Source organism: Equus caballus, chromosome 6 (assembly GCF_041296265.1).
Source record: "Equus caballus isolate H_3958 breed thoroughbred chromosome 6, TB-T2T, whole genome shotgun sequence".
Classification (NCBI taxonomy): Eukaryota; Metazoa; Chordata; class Mammalia; order Perissodactyla; family Equidae; genus Equus; species Equus caballus.
In genome coordinates this window covers 24,013,951-24,034,332 of record NC_091689.1, presented here as the reverse complement: position 1 = coordinate 24,034,332, position 20,382 = coordinate 24,013,951, and the positions used below count along the sequence as shown (strand labels likewise).

Sequence of the window (20,382 nt, the reverse complement as noted above, 5' to 3'; positions counted from 1 at the left end):
AGCTTTCCAAAGCAGGGAGGGGGTGGCCACTCACCGGGCTACTTCCTCTGGTGACAGAAAGCTGTGCCGTGGCCTGGCCCGGCCTGCGTGAGGCTCCGAGTGAGCGCACCAGGCCAGCTCATCTCTCCAAAGGGCCCCCGACCACCCAGGAGGGGCCGAGCGGCCTGCACTGCGATAACCAAGCGCACGGGGTTCACTTTTCCCACAGACCACAGGCCCACGCGCCCGTGAGCCAGGGCGGCCGCCTCCTTGCCTGGAGGCAGCGCAGGACAAGGCGTCTGTCGTTGTCCTTGACGCTATGGGGAACGTATAAGGAAGTCTTGTGAATTGTTTGATTAAAAACACATCAGTTCAGTATGCTGCTGTCAGCCTGGGAATGGGTGCGGGGTCGGGGGGACCTGAGTGAGCTGTGTGCCTGGATCTCACTCCATGTGGCTCCTTGCACCCCTGGGACTTGCAGCGGGAGTGGCGGGAACATGGACGCTGCACAATGAAACCCTCTGTAATCATGGGGGTCAGACAGATCCAATCAAACTGGGACAGTCAGCTGGGACCGAGCGGTGGGAGTTGCTGTGCATTTTTGCTGGCCCAGGGCGGACCCACCGGAGAGTGTCGATGGGGTAAGGTGAGCACTGTGTGCAAATGCACACTTTCAGATGAATTTTTCCAAGTTTCCCACTACGCTTTATCTCTTTAAGTGGTAGAACAGGGACTTCTGACTTCTCGGCAAACCCATTTTCCCAGGGAGCACAGGGGACTGCCAGCTCCATCCCCGTCCAAGAAATGAGAGCATTGTGCACGCTCTATGAGGATTCCACTAACAAATAACCCAGACAACACAACCGGCTTCATGGAAACCTCACTGACTGGCCGAGGCCAATTCCATCTCAGTCTTCCTCACCAGCTCCCCGGCTAAGCTGTACCTTCCTGGCCACTGGGCTCTTACTTAGCTAGGTGGGCGAACGCCCTTCTCTTAGGAAATAAAGACTATGAATAAAGCAGACAACAAAGACCCTTGGGAGGGTTCCAGCTAAGAAGAGGAAGTGAGCCGATTTTTTTCACTGCTGGGTAGGAGGCAACGCTGGCATGCCATCCGGGAGATGCATCGACTGATAACTAGCAGAAGTGAGGGGTCAGGGGAGACCCAGGAACCCCGCCACCCTTGGACTGTGGGAAACAGACACGGGACACATCCTCTGCGGCCCCATTCCCGCCATTCCTCCCCCTCCCCAACCCGCTGGGTCTTTGGCTTTGAACTTCTCCCCTCGTGTCTCTCTTGTTCTGGCCCAAAGCCAGCCCAGCTTTCCTATCCCCTGAGACACTCTACAAAGGAAAATTGTAAGATAGGGTTCTGGGGTCAATCAAGCTTGGGAGACGCTGCACAGAGGGGCATTCCCCGCTCACACAGCACAGACAAGGCCCTGGGCGGGGGCTCAGTGCTCCCAAAGGCCCTTCCCCCACATCCTCACTCCCTCTGGAACCCGGCCATCCACCCCCCACCCCACAGTGTCCTGCAGACACGGGGAGACTTGGCTTCCCGAGTCTTATGCCATCTCCTTTCACGTCCTCGTCTCCATCTGCCTCTCAGGAGCACCTAGGAAGGACCTGCCCTGTGGCCCCTCGCGCAGGGATGGATTTCAGGGTTCCTCTTCTGGAGAGAAGCAGCTTCTCCCACCCCGGCTTGTACAGTAGGGGGTGGCGAGGCCCATGGCTCTCCTCTTGAAACCCTCCCAGCCTGCTGCCCCCAGCCCCTGGCCTGCGGGCATCTGCTTCCTCCAACTCAGTCCTCGGGCCTGGCACTTTTGGATATGTCCCCCTGCTGCCTCCTCTGGGCCTGCCAGTGCTCCCACTTAGTACCCGCCCCATCCCTCTTCACCCTCTTGTGGCTGTCCATTTGCTGTCTGTCTTCCTCCCTGGACTGTGACCTTGGGGAGGGGAGGGCATGCCCCCTTGGTTCCCTGCTACCCCCGGCCCCTGTGCAGACACACAGGGCTCAGTGCACCATCGTGAATGAATGACCAGGGTGACATGCCTGCCACCCAGGGCCCACCAGAGGGTGCCACTTGGAGCCCTTGTTCCCCAAGCCTGGGGCCAGGAGGGCGGGTGGTGGAGGTCACGGCTCCTTCTAGCCAGGGCTGACCTGGAGCCCCTGGGGACAGAGAGCCCTGGGGATATCAGGGGGTCCTGCCTAGATACGGGATCTGCGGTGGGGAGTCCCAAGGCCCCCTGTACACACCCTGCTCAGAAGCACAGGTGCCCAGTCTGTACATTCAGAGCTATAAGTGTCCACCGCCGGCCCCTACAACCTGCCTCTCGGACCCCATAATGGGGAGGCACACTTTGGTGGCGGAGAGGGGGACGCCCTGAGCAGATGCTTCAGCTCTGCACCCAGACCGGTTGGGCCCACCTGGAAGCAACATGCAGAGGCCACCTGAAGGCTGGGCTGCGCACGGGGCCGTGCAGGGCCCTGTGTGGAATGCGGAAGGGCACCCCTTCCTCCAGGTAGGGTGTGCAGCTCAGCCAGCAGGGCACAAGCTGGATTTCAGCCTCCACCTCAGCCAGCTGCCCTGGGAGAACACAGCCTGCCAAGCTGCTGTGTGTCCTTCGGCAAAAGACTCAGGGTCTGTGAGCTGCGGTATCTCCATCTGGGAAGACTGGCCCCAGGGCTGAGATGGAAACCAAGGAGCCAATGCATACGAGGGGATGGTCCCTACTCCCCCATCCCCACAGGGGAAGGCCCGACTAAGGTGACTGCTATCAAGTGAGGGGACACTTGTGTTTACCATGTTTCCAGAAGATCTGAACAGAGTTTAGTGGACCATACAGAGCTTTGCCACCACACTGACCAGCTCCTTGCCAGCCCCCAGGCTTCCTTGGCTGGGCCCAGCCTGCAGAGAAATACCCACGATGGAGGAGCAGGAAGGCCTGGGAGGGGGTCAGGGGGCTGGGGGCACCGCACTGGGAGATCGGACTCTAGGGACCCAAGGCTGCAGAGATGCAGCGGGAGGCTGGCACCCCGACGGGGTGGACAGAGCTCACCACCCACCTCTCCAGCCACCTGGCTGCAGTTGGGGCTGGGCAGTCTGTCCATAAGCAGTTCGCTCCTGCTGGGAGCATGCGATGCTGGGAGCTGGGGACAGGTCAGGTCCAGTCTGGGTGCCCCTGGGTGATGGACACCCGGTAACTAAGAGGGCCACCTGGGAGCCATTCGGGGAGCTGTGGGCATGCAGAACAGGGACCTTCTTAGGCTGAGGTAGATGCCAACATGCCCCCCTTGCAGCCAGCTGTGGCCTCTGGGGGCAACACTGCATACCCCCATGACGGTTAATGGCCTGGCCCTCTGCTGTTCAAGGGGCAAGACACAATAACACCTAATTACACAGTAGGGTTACTCCTCACAACAGCTCAAGGGTCGGGGTCCTATCCTCTCCCTACAGACGACGGAGCTAGGGAGGTGACCGTGCCAGTGATCCGAGGTGGCAGTGAGGTAGGTGGCCCAGGGGTCTGACTTGGGGTCTGCTTGGCTCCTCCACATAGGTCGCTGCTTCCCCTGCTCCCCCCAGAAGCCCCTCTCGGGGAGGGGGTGTCCTGGACACCACGTGCCCCTCCTGCCTCCTCCGCCTCCCTCCACTGCTCCTGTTTTATTGGATCCGCTCCGAGTGGGAGGCAATCTGGGCAGCTCCGCCCAAGGAGGAAGCGAGGTTCCTAAGTCCGTTCCTGGCTCCATGTGCAGCCCTGTCTGGTGCCAGACACAGACCCTGGAGCTGCTCAGCCGGGCTCTCCGTGGAGGGGGCCCACCGGGCGGGCAGGGACAGTGTCTCCTCTGAGAACAGGCCTGCGCAGAAACCAGGCTCCTGGGCTCCACAGCTCACGGAGACGAAGCCGCGGTTTCAAAGTTCAGCGGGCATCTTCCCAGGGCCCAGCGGGTTGGGGGTGTCTGCACCGGAGGTGATCCCAGCTCCTGGGGGGCTGAGAACTCAGGGAAACGTGGCTGATCCTGGAACCGTGTCCACTGTGGCCTCGCTGCAACCCCCAGGAGGATCTCCTGGGACCCCCGTGCTGACACCCAGGTCTAGGGAGGCAAAGTTGCCGGCTGGCCACACCCAGCCTGGCCGGGCCCCAGGACTCCCACCCTGGCAGGGACACGGGTGCGCACACGTGCTTGAGTCCCAGGATTAGGCATGACAGCCGGGGCGCTATATTTGGACACTAACACCCTGGGGACGTTATCCCTGTGAAGCAACGCTCGCGGCTGGAAGGAAGGGCTTTTCCCTCTCATCCACCCTCGGTCCCACTGTCAGGCCTGCCAACTTGCTGCCTTCGTCCAGGTGGCCCCCTCCATCTGCGTCCCTCTTGCTCCAGTCCTACCCGGTTTGGAGCTCAGGGCACCACTGAGTGTGGGAGGAAGGGGAGGGTGTGGAACATTCTATTCCATGGAACACTGCGGGTGGGGCTTTGAGCACTGAGCTTCCCGGCTTTCACCTTTAAAATGGGTGCAGTGGTTCCTGGCTCACAGCAAGGGGGTATGAGTCCCCACGCGCAATAGGAGGCAGTCACAGCAAGGCTGAGAAGGCCCCTCCGAGGTGACCACTACCCTTCCTATGGGCACCCGCCATCACTGACCGCACAGCTGTGGGCGAGCCGCCGCCGTGGACTGAGAGCCCAGCCAGGGCAGGCACCATTTCTCCATCTCCCCGGAACCCGGCCCCGAGTGCGTACAGCTGAGGGAAGGAACAAGTGCTCGGCTTCTTGTCTCCCTCCCAACTCGATGGAGCCCCGAGACCTGCCAGGAGGTGAGACACAGACGTGGAACCTATGCCAGCACAGCCTGGCACAGGAAGAGCCGTCAGGATATGCTAGAAGGGGCCCCTCGTGCACTGTCGGATGTGCAGGTAGCTGGCTACAGAGAGAAGACCCTTCCTGGGCCTGCTTCATTGAATGAGCCCAGCCAGGGAGCCCAGCACACCACCCCGAGGTCGGGACCCGGATTAGGAGCTGCCAAGGGGCCTGAAGTGACAACCAGGAAACCGAGGCAGACACTCTGCTGGTGTCCACTGTTCCCGCAGGAAGCCTGCCCTCAGGCCTGGTGACAGGGCCATTCCCGGAGGGGCGACTCCCTCCCTGGGATGGGCAGGAGTGACTCAAGGTTAAAGCCTGGGTCTGTCTCCAGGTGTGCAGAAGGCAGGGAGGCCCGCCCCAGCTCTGGCTTGGCTCTCTACGCTGTGTAGGATGGTCTTGGCAGGATGGAGGAGTAGGGTCTGGAGCTTCCTGCCGGCCCAGGTTCAGGCCCCTCCTCTGCCCTCCCCATCAGTTTCTTGGTCCATAAAGACACTCCCCAGGCAGCCTGGTGTGTAGTGGCATCAGGGTGGGCCATGCTGGCATGGTGGGCAGCCTGAATCCCCCAGGGTCCCGTGAAGGTGACCTCTGGGCAGGGTGGCACTATCCCAGGTCAGCTCACTATGCCACCAGGAGAGGGGACAGTGGCTGTGGCTTCTCTGTGCCCTGATAGCTTCTTGTTCTGTCCTCACCCTGGGCAGAAGGCCTCACCCACTGGCATAGTGGTCTTGTGCCAGGTTCCCAAGGGGTGGCCCTGACAGCCGGTGGAGGGTTGGAGCTGGGGGCCGATCCCCACCTACTGATGGGGCTCCCCCCGCCGGGAGTGTGATAGCCTCCTCAGCAGCTGGACCATCAGCCCAGCGCCTGCTAAGTCCTCAGCAAACAGCTGCTGAGCCTATTAAATATCTGGTTCTGGACCTCTTCATGGGACCAAGGTGCCCTCATCTAACTTTTTAAAGGAGAAGGAACATTGCCAAGATGCAGGCAGGAGAAGGCCACCCCTGGCCCCAGGCCTGATGACACTTTGTCTCTCCTTCCTGCGAACACGTTCCCATCAGGAGGTGAGGCCACCGCCACCCCCAGCAAGGGAAAAGCTTCCAGGCAGCCACGGGGGCTTCGCCGGGATCAAAACCATCCTGGGACACCAGCCTGGACCATGGAGCAGCCCCAGTGCATCAGGAGGATGAGGACACAGAGAAATAAGTGTTGCAGGGGCTCTGAAGAGCCTCAGACCCTCCTGGCTTCCGGGAGGGCTCTCCCATCCCCTCCCCAACCTGCCCCTGGGCCAACTGGAAAGGAGTCTCTCCCTGGTGTTAACTGTCAGCCCACATCCCCAGTGGTGCTGGCTGCCCAGGGTCTGAGAATGTGTGTCTTGAGAGCTGCACAAAGGGCCCCCCACAGGCAGACCCCACGCAGTCATAGGGGCTCCGGGCCACATCCTGCCTGCCCCGTGCCTTTGCTGTCCCTTCCTGGTCCCCTGGTTCTCGTAACCTGCAAGTAACCACGACGGAAAGAGGGAGGTCATACTGAAAAAACAAATCAAAACCACTTCTGCCTTCTCTGATGACATAACACAAACCCAGAGACAAGGGAACAGCAGCCATGTAAACTTCGGAAAATGCGGTTGCTCACCGTAGATCCATTACCCTGCCAAGCTGTCGCTCAGGCACAAAGGCAGCCAAGATCTCCTTAGAAATTTCTGAATTCTGAGAATGTATGAATCACACGGCTTATTTCTAGGATCCACTTCAAACTGTCGCCTGGATTGAAAAGATCCATGTAAAAGGGGATGATGATGTTAAAAATAATAAGACACTCTTGAGCGAACAGCCTATTTGCAAAGATAAGTAACCGAGAGACCTCTCAGACCAAGGGTTATGACTGATAGAAGTCAGAACAGGGCAGTGTAAAAATGAAACCAAAACAGAGGCCAGAAAGGAAGAAGTAGGTTTTAGAACATTAATTGAAATCAATGAGGAAATGGAGGGAGGGGGAGAGAGGGAGGAAAGGATGGAAGAAGGGAGGGAAGGAGGAGGCCGGAGAGAGAGAGAGAGAGACTGCTGTTCCTGCGTCGAGGGGAGGGCGAAGTCCGTGGTTTGACCATGTAAGAAAATCAATACAGGAATAAGAACAACTGTGTTTCACATTTCACGGCTGGCTTAGTGAGAAATAGCTTGCCAATATTTCAGCCTCATTTTAAAGAGAAAAGATAACACATCACGTTTCAACAATGGGGAGAAAAGAAAAAAAAAGCAGCGTAGAAAGATGAAAATCAAGACAAGAAATAGAGTGCCTGAAAATAGAGCAAAAAAGGACAAATACGATGTGATGTAATTTCCTTGGTTACAAGGCTCGTCTCTCTCCAGATGAAAAGATAAAATCCAGCAATAAGCTGTTTGCAAGAGAGAGAGTTAAAACAGAATTATATCAGAAGACTAAAAAGAATTATGAGTAGACTTCAAGTCGTTGAAATACTGGGATTTCAATGTTCATGTGAGGCGAAGAGCAATTTAAAGCAAAAACTATTCAATGAGTTAACGAGAGATACAATGATATTTCGTGGTTGATAACAGCAGCAAAGTAACATGGAATTCAAATGCTATAAAAACAGAGCAAACTATATACATAAGAACCTGCTAGAAAAATAAGATAGAAACAATAACAATACGATCAGAATTGAAGAATCTAATACTCCCTTATTAAGTACACAAAAAATTCAGAAACACAGAAAGGAGCTCAATAGCACAACAATGCAGACTAAATGGTTGTTTTGGTGGGAATTAAGGAGAATAAATGGAACAAGCTTCATTTCCAAGAATTCATGGTATGTTCACAGAAGGGCATCATATATTAGATCACAAAGAAAATATCAGCAAAAACACTGCAAAAGCAGACATTATTCACTCTATGTCCTCTCACCGCAGCAAGAGAAGGGGAGACTAAGAATCAAAGGGAAATAAAACAGGAGAATTAACGTTTCCTTTCCTGACGAAAAACTGAAGAAGAAAAGCAAGAAGGCAGTAACTGTCTATAAGAAGATACAACGAAAAAATAGACATGTCGAAATCTCCAGAAAGTGGTGAAGAAGGTCCTTAGGGAGAAATAGCACAGCTTTAAATGCCTTTATTGTGATAAAAAAAAAAAAGGTGAGAAACGATGAACTAAGCATCTAAATTGTATCTTCGGAAAGAAGCAAATATTTTTTAAAACAGGAAAAAAGAGGGAAAAGTGACTGATAAAAGTTAAAGCCAAAAATTTTAAAAAGGCATTACTATGTAAAGCCTAGTATATTCTCTAAAGACTATAAAAATGGGCATGATTAATGAAAAAGCGGCCTCATTTCCCTTTGATGAATCTAAAAGAAAAAAGGAGGAGAAAAACATACAGGTAAAACAAAACTTGGATAGAATATTAAACATCTAAAGGAATACAATGCATCCTTATGTTTTAGTGATAAATCTGAAGGATATAGACCAAATACACGTAACCGAACTACAAACATTAAACAAGAAATAGAAAGCCAAAATGAATCAATAGTGGAGGAAAAAACTGGAGAAAGAAATCTCCCAGACCATCTAGATCTGATGGTTTTGGTGATGAATTCATTCAAACTTCTTAAGAACAAATAATTCTTAAGTCACATAAATTATTTCCCACCCTTGACTCCAACATCATCGAGTGCATGTATTCTGTTAGGCGAATGTGACTCTAATCCTAAAACCTGATTAAGGAAACTCATACAGAGGAAAATCAGGAACTGTCAGTGAAGCAAATCCTATTAAACCCATTTTCCTGGGGAGGAAAGAGAGTTTAAGTAGTGATGGACTCAGCAGGCTTCAGGCCTGGGTGGGTCCCTCTCAGAGCCCCATGCCTGGGCTCTCCCTCAACCGTCCATGACGGTTTCTGTACTAATTGCTACAAGGCAGAACCCAACAGCCCTGCCCAAGATTGACTGATTGACGATCGGCCATCTCAATTAGAATCTCAATATGACTTTTTATGGAATTTGACAAAAATGATTCTTAGGTTCTCTAGGAAAAATAGGCAGAAAATACATGAAAGAAAGCAAAATATAATGTGAAATATAATGAAAATAAACACACTAAGAAGGAGGAAGTCTTCTACGTCACGGAAAATATTATAAAGCTGTGGTCATTTAAATAGTATAGTATGGCCCCAAAACCTAAGTAAAAATTAGTTGAAATAGGCTCTAATGCATACAAGAATGTATTATGTGTTAAATTAAGCATAACCAAACAATGAAGGTAGGAAATAGTATTTAACAAATTATATAAGGATAATTGAGGTAGGAAGGACATAAATTTTAATTTGTGTCTCAGAGTAACTACCCACTGTGTTAAGAAGATAAATGTTATTTCCAAACACAGGACAACTAAATAGAAACAGAACATAATATTGTGGCCATATGATTCTCTTGCAATTGCGACAATTGGATTTGTGGAACAGATAAGAGTATGCCAAAATCACAGACCTCTGAGGCGTGACTTGGGGCATGTGTGTTAACTAAGCCTAATTAACTAAAACATGGAAAACAGACATCACCAAAATAAACACAAATGAGATATGAAGAGAAAATATTTAGAACAAAATGACAGATTGCTAATCTCTACCATGTTCAAGAGTTTGTAAAAGAAGGTTAAAAATCCCCCCAATGACTCAAAAGATAAGTAGCAAATCGTATGGTCAGATAATTTGCGCTTGAGAAAAAACAAGTTGCCAACAACTATAGGAGAACAGCTTCCAAACAGCCAAAGAGGGCGAATGAGAAAAAAAAGAGGAAATCTCATTGAAACTTGCAAAAATAAAATCTTTACAAACTCAATACTCGGGAACCCATGAGGACATAAATATTTTTGTACATTGCTGGTACAATAAATTAGCGAAATTCTTTAAAAGGGTGATTGGGCAAAACCTATCCAGATTCATAGAATGTTCATGGCACATGAGGCCATAAGCCCACTTGCAAGAATTCTCAACAAAGAAATTAGTCAAAGAAACAAGTAAGGCTATATGCACAAAAGTGCTTACAGCCAGCCCCGGGGGCCTAGTGGTTAAGTTTGGCGAGCTCCACTTTGGTGGCCTGGGTTTGCTTCCCAGGCTCGGAACCACACCACTCATCTGTCAGTAGCCATGCTGTGGCTTAACTGTATTAATTTCCTATTAAAAAAAAACCATTGCTTATAAACAGCATCATTTATAATAGCGAAAACCTGGGCACAGCTCCACATAAGCAGGACTGGGAAAATCAGGACACGTTAATTTGGCCTTCCTGCCTTTGAGCTTGGCTGCCTCCACCCTGCTCTGGCCGTGAGGGTAAACTCACCGTCTCTTGCTCCTCAAGAGGAGTGTATTTTTAAGAAAGTGGGTTCTCCATTTTTTAACTGAGACAAGCAGCTGGGAGAAGAGGGAACGGAGACCTAAGACGTGCCCGTCTCAGAGTGTGTCCCACAGGGCACCCTGTGCATAAGTCTCCGGGCTTAAGTCCCCTAAGGTACTTGGGGGGAAAGGTGTCCTAAAAATATGCATGGGGAGGTGGGCTGCTGTGCTCTGCCAGAGCCCCCCTAGGTCCCCACAGTGGACCGAGTGTCCCTGGCCCCGTGTATCCCCAGGAAATGCTCACCAACTGAATGCCTGATGGATGGATGGATCCTGGGAGATCATATAACTGGGCTTTCGGGAGCTATTGGGGCAGGATGAGTCCTGGGGTGAATGTCAGCATCAGGAAGGGACATCTGCTATGATCCTCCACCTGGGAGCCCCTACCACACACCAGCCACAACACGCCAGGGCACAGCTTCATCATTGTCACCATCTTTCCCACCATGCACGGCCTGCCTCCTCCAGTGTGGACAGCCCCTGGAGCTGCGTGGGACGAGGCTTGGTGAAGCTCTGTGTGAGCAAGCCTGGCTTGCCTCCCTGGACAGCAAACTCCCATCTGCACAGCTTGGATGGTTCTGGGGTTTTCTGGGCCATGGAGAAGGCGGGGTCATAGCAGTGTGTCCAAGGGGGAGGCGGGGGAGGGAGGTGTGGTGGAGCGAGCCTCTATCACCAGGATGAATTCCACCTGCCTGCTCTTCTGCTCAGCCAGGATCTGCTCAGTGTCACTCCACTTCTGACCTTTTACATTCTGACACACAGGCCTGATTTCATCACCAAAACTGAGGACATTGCGAAACAGGACATCAGTTTTTCACTTGATGGAAAAAGATGTCATAGCAGGCTCGGCACCACGGCCCAGCACTCAGTTTCTGCCATGTCTGAGGAAGCATCTGTTCCCTCTCCGGGGGCCAGAAAGATGTGGGCACTGGAGTGAACAGGAAGCTGAGACGATGCAGCGGCCCCTGGGTGTGGAAAGTGAAGGCCAGGAGAGCTTCCCCAGGCTTCCCCCGACCACAAGGGATCCTCAGCCAGCGGCCTCTGCGGCCACATTTCTCTGGAAGCTTTCCGAGACAGGAAATAGGGTTCCTCACTCCCTTCCTCCAAGCCCCACAGCCCAAGAAGCGGGCATCAACAGACCCTCTGGGGACCAGCATCAGAACTGCCATGGAGCAGGCACACCGAGTCCAGGTGACCCTCGGCTGAAGTGCTGTGCTGCCCGTGATGGCCTCCCACACCCCAACTGAAGACAACTCCTCTGGCTGGTGGGACACAGCAAGACAGGTACCTTCTGGTGGGGTGATGATGTAGCTGGGATGGGGTGGGGCTGTGAGCCACGATCTGAGGACCTCTGATTGTCCCTATGACTCCTCTTCTCCTGCATCTGCCCACTGCAGGGCTGGCTCTGGGTACACGGTGGAGGAAAGTGGATTTCCAGACCTTTCCCTCCCATCCCCTCCTCTTCTGTGAGCACAGATCTGGGTGCCCAGAGCCCAGGAAGCACCTTCATTCCTTTGCCAGCATGTCCTGCCCCACGTCACTCATCCCATCCCCAGCCCTTGATCTGCTCCCCCATGTGGCTGAGCTCCTGAGCCAGGGCAGAGGGGCCTGGATGGCCTTTGCCTTGCTGCCCTCATGGCAACCCCTGCTCACAGATGGCCCCCGTTGTTGGTGCTGTGGGGTTGTGGTGGTGCATGCAGTACACTTCTCCCCCGGGAGCAGCCGGCATTCCCACAGCCTCTCTGACACACCAGCTAGGTGGGGGTGTCAGGAAGCTGCCTTTGAGAGGGTGGGGGAAAAGGGTACCCCTTTTCTCTGCCCATCAGCAACGCCTGAGTCCCATGATGCCTCCCTGGCACAGCCTAGGCCTAACAAACAACAGGGGTGGCTGCCGAGAGCTCTGGGCCCAGCTCAGTCTTCCTGCCTCTGCTGACAACCAGCAAGAGAAGCATCTCGGGCCCCTCCACAGACACACACCCAGAAGACTCGAGTGGAAGGTGAAAGGAGGCCGCAGACAGGAAGGCTCTGGAAGGACGAGATGTCCTCACCACCCCCACACACACCCACCCTCACCCCAGCTACTGAAAGGCTGTGCCTGCATCTTCCCCGCAGGGCTGGAGCCCCCGAGCTGAGGTCTGGGCCAGGGAGCAGGAGTGATGTCCTCGGTGGAACCAGCCTGGCTTCACAGGCCACCTGGATGGTTTTCCTGGCACGGCCCCTCCTGGAAGGCCCCGAGGGATCAAGGGTTGGCCACCTGATTTCTGTGCACTTGGGCTTGAGGGTGTGAGGGTGGGCTCTGAGATATTTGAAGGATTCCCCCAACCAGGGCGGGCAGAGGGGTGTGGGAGTGGGCATCTGTGCCAGTCCTCCAGACAAGAAGGCAGCCCAAGCACTCATGGGTAGGGGCAACTCCCAGGGCAGATGCCTCACTGAGCAAACCCACGTGGGTACTGGAGCTGGCTCTGAAAGCACAGGTGGGCGGGACTCCCATGCAACGTATCTCAGCCGGGCAGGGGGCCTCCATGTGCATGGTCCATCCTGAGACCTGGGCGAGATGGGCTGAGCACAGCAGGAACCCCAGGCAGGATGCCACCCATGGCCCCAGAGAGACCTCTGTAGTTAAGAAGGATGCCTCCTCTCAGTTCCTGTTGGAATTCAAAACAAAAGCAGCTGTTGCAACCTGCTGCTGAGTTCTGAAGAATTTCCTGACTTGACTCTTCTAAGGGGACACACAAGGGCAGCTCTTTGTTCCTCCAGCAGAGGGGAATTGCAGTCGGCCAGGGAAAGAGCCCGCAGGGCCTCAACGCGCCAGCCTGAGTCAGCAGACATGGGGACTGGAGCTTTGGGCCTGGGGCTCAGGACTGAAGTCTGCACCATGGCAGGCACTCTGGACATTTCTTCTGTGTCCTTCACTTAACATGTTGGGCTGTGCCCCCTCCCGGGGCAGGAGACCCCTCCTCCTAATTGGGATGTTCCTCGGGCCAGGCTGGAGGGCTCTTCATGGCCCTGCAGGGGGTCAGCATGGCAGAGAGGGATCCCCAGGGAGGCAGGCCATGGGGACCTGGGACCCTCAGACCCAGGACTGTGTAACTGAAGCTGCTGTGAGCCGAGATGGACATGGGCAGCATTTACAAATCTGGAAGTTTTGGGGCAGGGAGGAGGGGTGCCTTGTCTGATCCGAAGGTAAGGCTGGGGGTCTCTTGGGGGCCGCTGGACTCTGATGACTGGGCCCAGGGTGACGCCTCAGAGCCTGCAGGGAGGGGGACAGCAGAGGTGACTCCTGATCTCCTAAATCTACCCAGCATTTCTTGTCTTGGGGAGAAAACCCAATAATTGGTCACTTTAAACCAACCATTTTCTAATTGAGTTCCGCATGTTCCAGATTCTTCTTGTTTGTTCTGTTCTTTCTCCCCTTTCCCAAGACCCACAAAGGTCTCTGGAAATGAGAGTTTCTAATGACACATTTTCCCATGTCCTCTATAGCTCCCCAAATTAGATTATATTCCCATTTAGTACTAAATTATGTTAAATTTCCACTAGCAAAACAAGGCTGCGGTTTAATGAGCTGGCCCCTGGGACACGGTGGACTTGGCCCGGTTCACAGAGGGAACCCACCCTGCAGGGACCTGGGGCAGGGACGGCTCAGACACCTGCCAGATCTGAGGCACCCCAAGTGTTCTCAAAGGAGAAAGGGCTCAGGAGTAACCCCGAGCCATTCTCCCAGCAGAGGAGCGGGGGGTCCCCGTCCAGGACTGTGAAACGCACAACCACGCTGGGCAGCTACAGCGTCGGGGTCAACTCTAACTATTACAAGCCTTGAAATGCAAAACCAAAGCAGGCCCACAGTCCCACGGCAGGTCGCTCAAGAATGTCCACTGTTCTCTTGTTGCAACCAGGCCTGAATGCATTTGTCAGTCCTTTGCTTTCGCTTGAGAAATTTCTGCCTGTGAGCAACGATGCACAGTGCTGCTGAGAAGCAATCACTTTGGAAATAACCCGACGCTTCCATCCAATGCCCTAAGTGGAGCAGGGCTCGCGCAGGCCCTCCTCTCTGCTGGTTTGATGTGGGAGGTAGAACTGGGAGCCTGGGAACCAGAGAGCCAGCGGCACCAGCAGACCCCTAGGTGCCCGCGTCTCCCCATCTATTCCTGAGTATGCGTCTGATGGAAGGCTGGCTGGCTCACGTGTGTCCGTGTCATTTAGTGGGAAGGTGAGTCTCCTCTGATGTGCAGCTGTTTTAAACTGGAGTCTTCTCTGATTTCAGAGGAGAGTCCAGAGGCTTCCCTCGGCCATGTGTCCCAGCCTCTGGGACAGCCATGACCTCAGGCAGCAGGCACTGGGCAGCTCTGGCTGCAGATGCTCTGGCCTTCAGAGCATCCCGCTCTCAGCCTCAGCCTGGTCTTGGACGCCAGACCCCAAGAACTGCTAAGTTCTGCTTGCTGGGCTGCTGTCTTCACCCTACTGACAAGCCTTAGCTGCACTTGGCTTGGGGAGGCGTCTTTCCCAGCGCCTGTGCCCTTTGTCACATACCTGCCTCACTCTCAGTCCTCCAGCCCCAGCCAGGAGAATTCCCTGAGCCAGCTGGCTCCCTGGCTCTCTGTCTGTCCATCCTCCACCTTGGGGGCCTGCTCCCCCTGGGACACTGTGCTCTGTCATGGTGACAGCCCTCCCGCCTACACACGCCTGGCTGCTCCATCCCTCACTGTGCCTATCCTTCTCACTGGGTCCCTCCTCTCTTCTCCTTTCACCTAGTCATTTAGACCAGCCTGTTCACCCCAAGACCCCCCGTACCCCCAGACCTTCTTTGCTGCAGGAGACTCTGGAAAGTCCACCCTAGGCTTGAGAACCAAGTTGGGATCTCAATGCAAATAGACCTCACCAGGCCCATTGGACGCTGGCAGGGGCTGAGATGGCCACTGAAAGCCAGCATCCACCTCCCAGAGAGCCATGTTATATAAAGACAGGGCATCCCCACACCTCCCCTGTGAATCAGGAGGGAGCCATCTCGGGCCCTTGAGGAGCGCCAGGAGCTGGGATTTTGGACTCACACAGGCCTTCCTAGCTGCGACCCTGGGCAGATAAAGTGGGGGTTACAACAGTTCTCCTGCCTCCTGAGATGGCTCCTTACTTAAATGATTACTTAAGTGAAATGTTACGTGCTTAGCACAAAGCCCAGCACACAGTAAGTGCTCAATAAATGCTAGCTATAATAAACTCTTCTTGGAACAAGGTCAGTGATCATTGGGTGAACATTCCGTAGGTGGTGGGGACCCACTAATGGTGTCAGAGGAGACGTTAACGTTGTAGATGCAGGTACTACGAGGAAGGTTTGAAAAAGGGATGATTTATAAAGGTATGGGCCAAGTGCATAGGGACACTCAGCACAGGCCAAAGGTGGCATCTCAAATCACTAGGGCGAAGATGGGCTCGTTAATAGAGAGGACAACTGGACAGCTCACCTGGGAAAAGGTGACGTTTGCTTCCCAGCTCACATCTCACTCCAGAATAAACTCCAGATGGACGGGGATTCAGATGTGGCCACGGAAACCATACCAGCTCGAGAAGAAGACATGGGTGGATTCCTCCTGAACCTTGGTGTAGAGAAAGCCTCTCCAACTACGACTCAAATCCAGAGGGGATAACAGATGGACGCATGTGGCTACAGGCAAAATAATTATACGGCAGCAAAAACACCGAAAACAAAGCCAGCAGACAACTGACAAACGGGGGGAAAATATCTAACATACATCACAGGCAAGGGCCTAATGTCTCCTCCAACGTATAAAGAACTCTTAAAAAAGGATCAGAAACCTGATAGAAGATGGAAAAGTCACAAGCAAACGGTTCTCCAAAAAGATGTAAGAATGGCTCTTAGACAAAAGATGTCAGATTCACTCATAACTAGGGAAATGCGCGTGAACACACCACTGGGACACCTTTCTCCTTTATCAGACGGGGAGAATTCCAACGTCCGACCACACGGTCTGTGGGCGAGGCTGGGGGGACATGGGGCTCCCCGACGCCCTGCTGGCGGGGATGCAGGCGGGTGCCCTTCTGGAGGGAGACTGGCAGTGCTTCACAAAACGACCTGTGCTCTGACCTTGACCTGGCAGTCCCACTTCCATCCACCCCAGAGATACAGCTGCAACAACGCAAAATGCATATGCACAAGGTCATCCATCTAACTCTATCTGAAATTGGAAAATACTGGAAAAACCCAAGTGCCTTCATAGGAAAGTGGTCAAAAAACCATGCAGAGTGGAGTATTCGCAGCTGGGAAGATGGAGGAGGAAGCTGTTGACGCCCTGGGAGGGACTGATTTCCAGGATATACTGTGAACTGGAAAAAAAGGGAAAACAAAGTACAAAAAGAATATCTGCAGCATCCTGCCCTTCATGTAAGAAAGACGAGGAGATGAGAAAGAGAATACACACAGCTGCTCATTTGTGCAAAAGAAATACAAGAAGGAAAATCCAGAAACCAATGAGATTGGTTACCCACGGGGGGAGGGCGGGCATGGGGTGAAAAGAATGGGAGAAGTGGGAAGGGGTGGCGGGGATGAGGGAGTGTAGCTCTGACTTTCAGGATCACACTGTGATGGTCAGCTGTCCGCGTCCATCTGCCAGGCTAGAGTCCTCAGGTATTCAACCAAACGCGAATCTGGGTGTTGCTGTGGGTGTTTTGGAGACGTGGTTCCCATCCACACTCCACTGGCTTTAAGTAAAGGAGATGAAGCTTGATAATGTGGGCGGGGCCTCATCCTGCCAGTTGAAAGGTCTTAAGAGCAAGTTCAGAAATCCTGCCTGGAGGCTGTAGCATATGGCTTCTGCCCAGGAGTCTCCAGCCTGCCCTACAGATTTGGACTTGCCAGATCCCACCAGTGTGTAAGCCAATTCTGTGAAATAAATATCATTATATGTAGCATTTCCGGAGGTCAAAGTCAAAGAGGAATTCACCCACAATTTCTTCTGGCGTTTGCATGGTCTCACGGGTTATGTCTAAATCCCTGGTGTGAATATATATGTGTGTGTGCACACAGTCATGCACTGCATAACGACATTTTGGTCAATGATGGACCGCATTTACGATGGTGGTCCCATGAGATTAGTACCCTGTAGCCTAGGTGTGTAGTATGCCACACCATCTAGGTTTAAGTACATCGTGATGTTCACACAATGACAAAATCGCCTAGAGATGCATTTCTCAGAAGGTATCCCCGTTGTTAAGCGACACACGACTGTACATACATCTTGCCTTCTAAACATCACTGTTTAATAAAAGGAACCAGGTCTCCTTGGAGAAATGGCCGATTCCAGGCCTGGGCCAAAAATGTACAAGATGAGCATGGAACATCTCGTGGCACCAGAAAGTAGGAAAGTGCTCAAAGAAGGATGCGGGCAGGTCAAAAAGACACAAAAGCCAGTTGAAGGCACTCTAATGGCCAAAGCTGGGACAATTTAAGGCCCCTTGTGACTACATTGGACCCACCCAGATCATCTGGGAACATCTCTCCATCTCAAGGTCACCTAGTTAGCAACCTTGGTTTCATCTGCAATTCACTTCCCCTCTGCCCGCTATGTAACACATACCCAGGTTCCAGGATCAGGACGTGGCCATCTCTAGGGGCCCAGATTCTGCTGGCCCCAGACTCTGGGGGGCTGGCAGGCCTAGCTGACTTGCTGAGATGCCGTTATGATGAGGACTTTTGCTTCTTGCTCCCTCAATTATCTCGACTTTCTTTTTAAATAAAAGAAATTTCCTAGCAACCTCAGTCCCCGCCCCCTGCTTTCTATTTCCAGCCGTGTCACCAGGCAGCCCTGATGACTCAAACCCTCTGTGGCCCCCCCCCCCCCCGAGTGGTAACTACTCCTGTGCGCGCTCTGGGCACAGTCGGAAGCCAGCTGTGGTGACTGCCACTCCTAGTGACATGTCACCACTGCTTCTTTCAGAACGCTGCTGCGTTACCCTGCCGTCTCCTGCGAGGCCACCGGTTTGGGATCCTCTACACAAACCCACAATCGCTTACACAGAGCAGGTGGGGAGAGTGTTTATCTCCAGGGAGCCCCGCCGTGTCTTCCCTGGATCCGAATAACATGAAATCTTTAATTTTAAACACAAATCACTCAGCTGAGGGACAAGGCCAATGAGCCTGGAGAACAGGCTGTGCTGATTGCTAACAACCTGCCCACGCTCGAGTTCTTGCTCAGGATTAATTTCTCAGCCTGGAAGATGAGACCCTGCAGGCTGAGCAGCGGCAGAGAAGGACGAGGGTCAGGAGGCCGCCTCTCCCCTTTCCCGCCCCGGGCCCTGGAGGGAGCACCCACTCGGGCTGGACTCCAGGAGAGGGAAGCGAGCAGTACTGACGTGCCCAGCTCCTGTGTGTGGTAAACTGAGGCGCAGGTCTTTGTGGGAGGGACGTTGTAGCCCCCGTGGTGGCCGTACACCCTGTGGACCATGTGTACTTGGCAGGGTCAGCCGCCAGCCTGTGATCTCAGCATTTTTGGGGTATTTCCCATTCTCTTTACATGCCCACTGGAGCCCCCAGACGCCCCGGTGCACTGAAGCAGAAACACAGATTAGAGGATGGATGGCATGTGTTCGGACCCCTGTTCCAGAAGCCCGAGGCACCCGGGCCCTGGTGGGCAGAACCCTCAACCCCACCCAGGGGTGCCTGGGGCCTGAGAGGCTGAGGGAGGCAGCGGATGAGCCCCTGGTGGGAAGAAGGGCATTTTGGCAGAAGGACTGAGTCACGAAGGGGAAGGGGCTCAGGGCCAGCCATTCTCCATGGGGCACCCCTCCAGTGACAGCCTGGCCCATGGTTCCAGGAAGCTCTGGGCCCAGAACAGAGTGGGAGTGGGAAGGACAGCCTTGGCTTGACTACAGGGACTGAGGGAATAAGCAGGAGATCGCTGCAAGCTGGGGCTCCTGTCACAGAGACACGGCCACCCAGAGCCCACTGGGCACTAGGCTGTGCTGTCGTCTGTCCCCCAGACACCTGCACTTGGATGGGCCACAGGCATCTCAGACTGGACACGGCCCAGAGGGAACACTCCCTCTCCTGCCCCCACAGGGCCCCCCGAGGTACCAGGCCCCACTGGCCACCTTGGCCCCAGGTCATCGCAGACACCGCCTCCTCCCACCCCTTCGCTGTCCACACACATCTGTCACTGGCACCCTCCTTTGTCCTCAGTCTGTCCCCTGCCATGGCCACATCCTGTCGCCATGTACTGCAGTGAAGAACCCCTCACTGTGGCCTCCAGTGGAATCCTCTTACCAGGCCCTGTGGCCCCAAGCCCCCCACAGCTACATCCCTCCCATCAGGGGACACTTGGGACTCACCCGATGGTCTTGCCCCAGTCACACCACAGCGTCTTCCCGATGGCCTCCATGTCCACCTTGAACTGGGCGAGGCAGGACTCCTGGAGGAGGGTGCTGTAGTCCGCGTCCTGGCAGGCGGTGGCCAGGAAGAGGTGATGCACTGCAATGACAGGGCCCAGGGACTGTCACCCTCTGGCCTCGCGGGGGTCCCTGCCCGCCCTCCCCTGCTCAACCTACAGGGTGAGGGCTCCCGTCCCAGGGCCCTTGCGGAGGCCCACGTCCACTGGTCTGAATAGTTACCAGTTATCAACCAAGCTGACAAACCGTTCCATGGAATGTGTTCTACCCTCCCACCTTGATAAATAGACGAGATCAAAGATGATTGGTCAGGGAGTGCATCGCACAAATCAAAATTCACTCATTTACCCCGAGCCCACGACTGCATCTGGTGGAGGCTGGGCAGGGGTAGCTTCCCCCCAGGGCCCCCCACCCACTAGGCCTCCTCTTCCTCTTGAGGCTGAACGTCCACTTTCTCCGCCTCTCTAACGGGAGGCTGCGGGGTGAGGGTGCTCCTTCGCATTTGCTGTCCAGGGTCTGGCTGATGGTCCACCTTCTGCCCCCCAGGATATGCTGGGGCCTCTGCCCAGCACCCCCCTACCAGCACAGCCCTTCCAAATTCCTGGAAGGAGCCTGGAGCTGGGAAGCCTGGGCTGTCCTGGGAATTCCAGGACTCCTTGTTGGGCGTCACGGACACATGTGGACACCCTTGTGACCCTTACCGTCCTCAGGCCTGAGGAGCCCACAGGGCAGTGGGTAGAATGGACACCCAAG

General features: G+C 54.1%; 1 protein-coding gene across 1 annotated transcript in view; it reads right to left on the bottom strand.

Moving 5' to 3' along the window:
- Positions 1–20,382, bottom strand: part of RAMP1 (receptor activity modifying protein 1) — a 48,816-nt gene that overhangs the window by 10,542 nt on the left and 17,892 nt on the right. Inside the window, exon 2 of the mRNA XM_023642692.2 lies at positions 19,573–19,711. Coding sequence (XP_023498460.1) covers positions 19,573–19,711 — 139 coding nt within the window. The remainder of the gene's footprint in view (positions 1–19,572; positions 19,712–20,382) is intronic.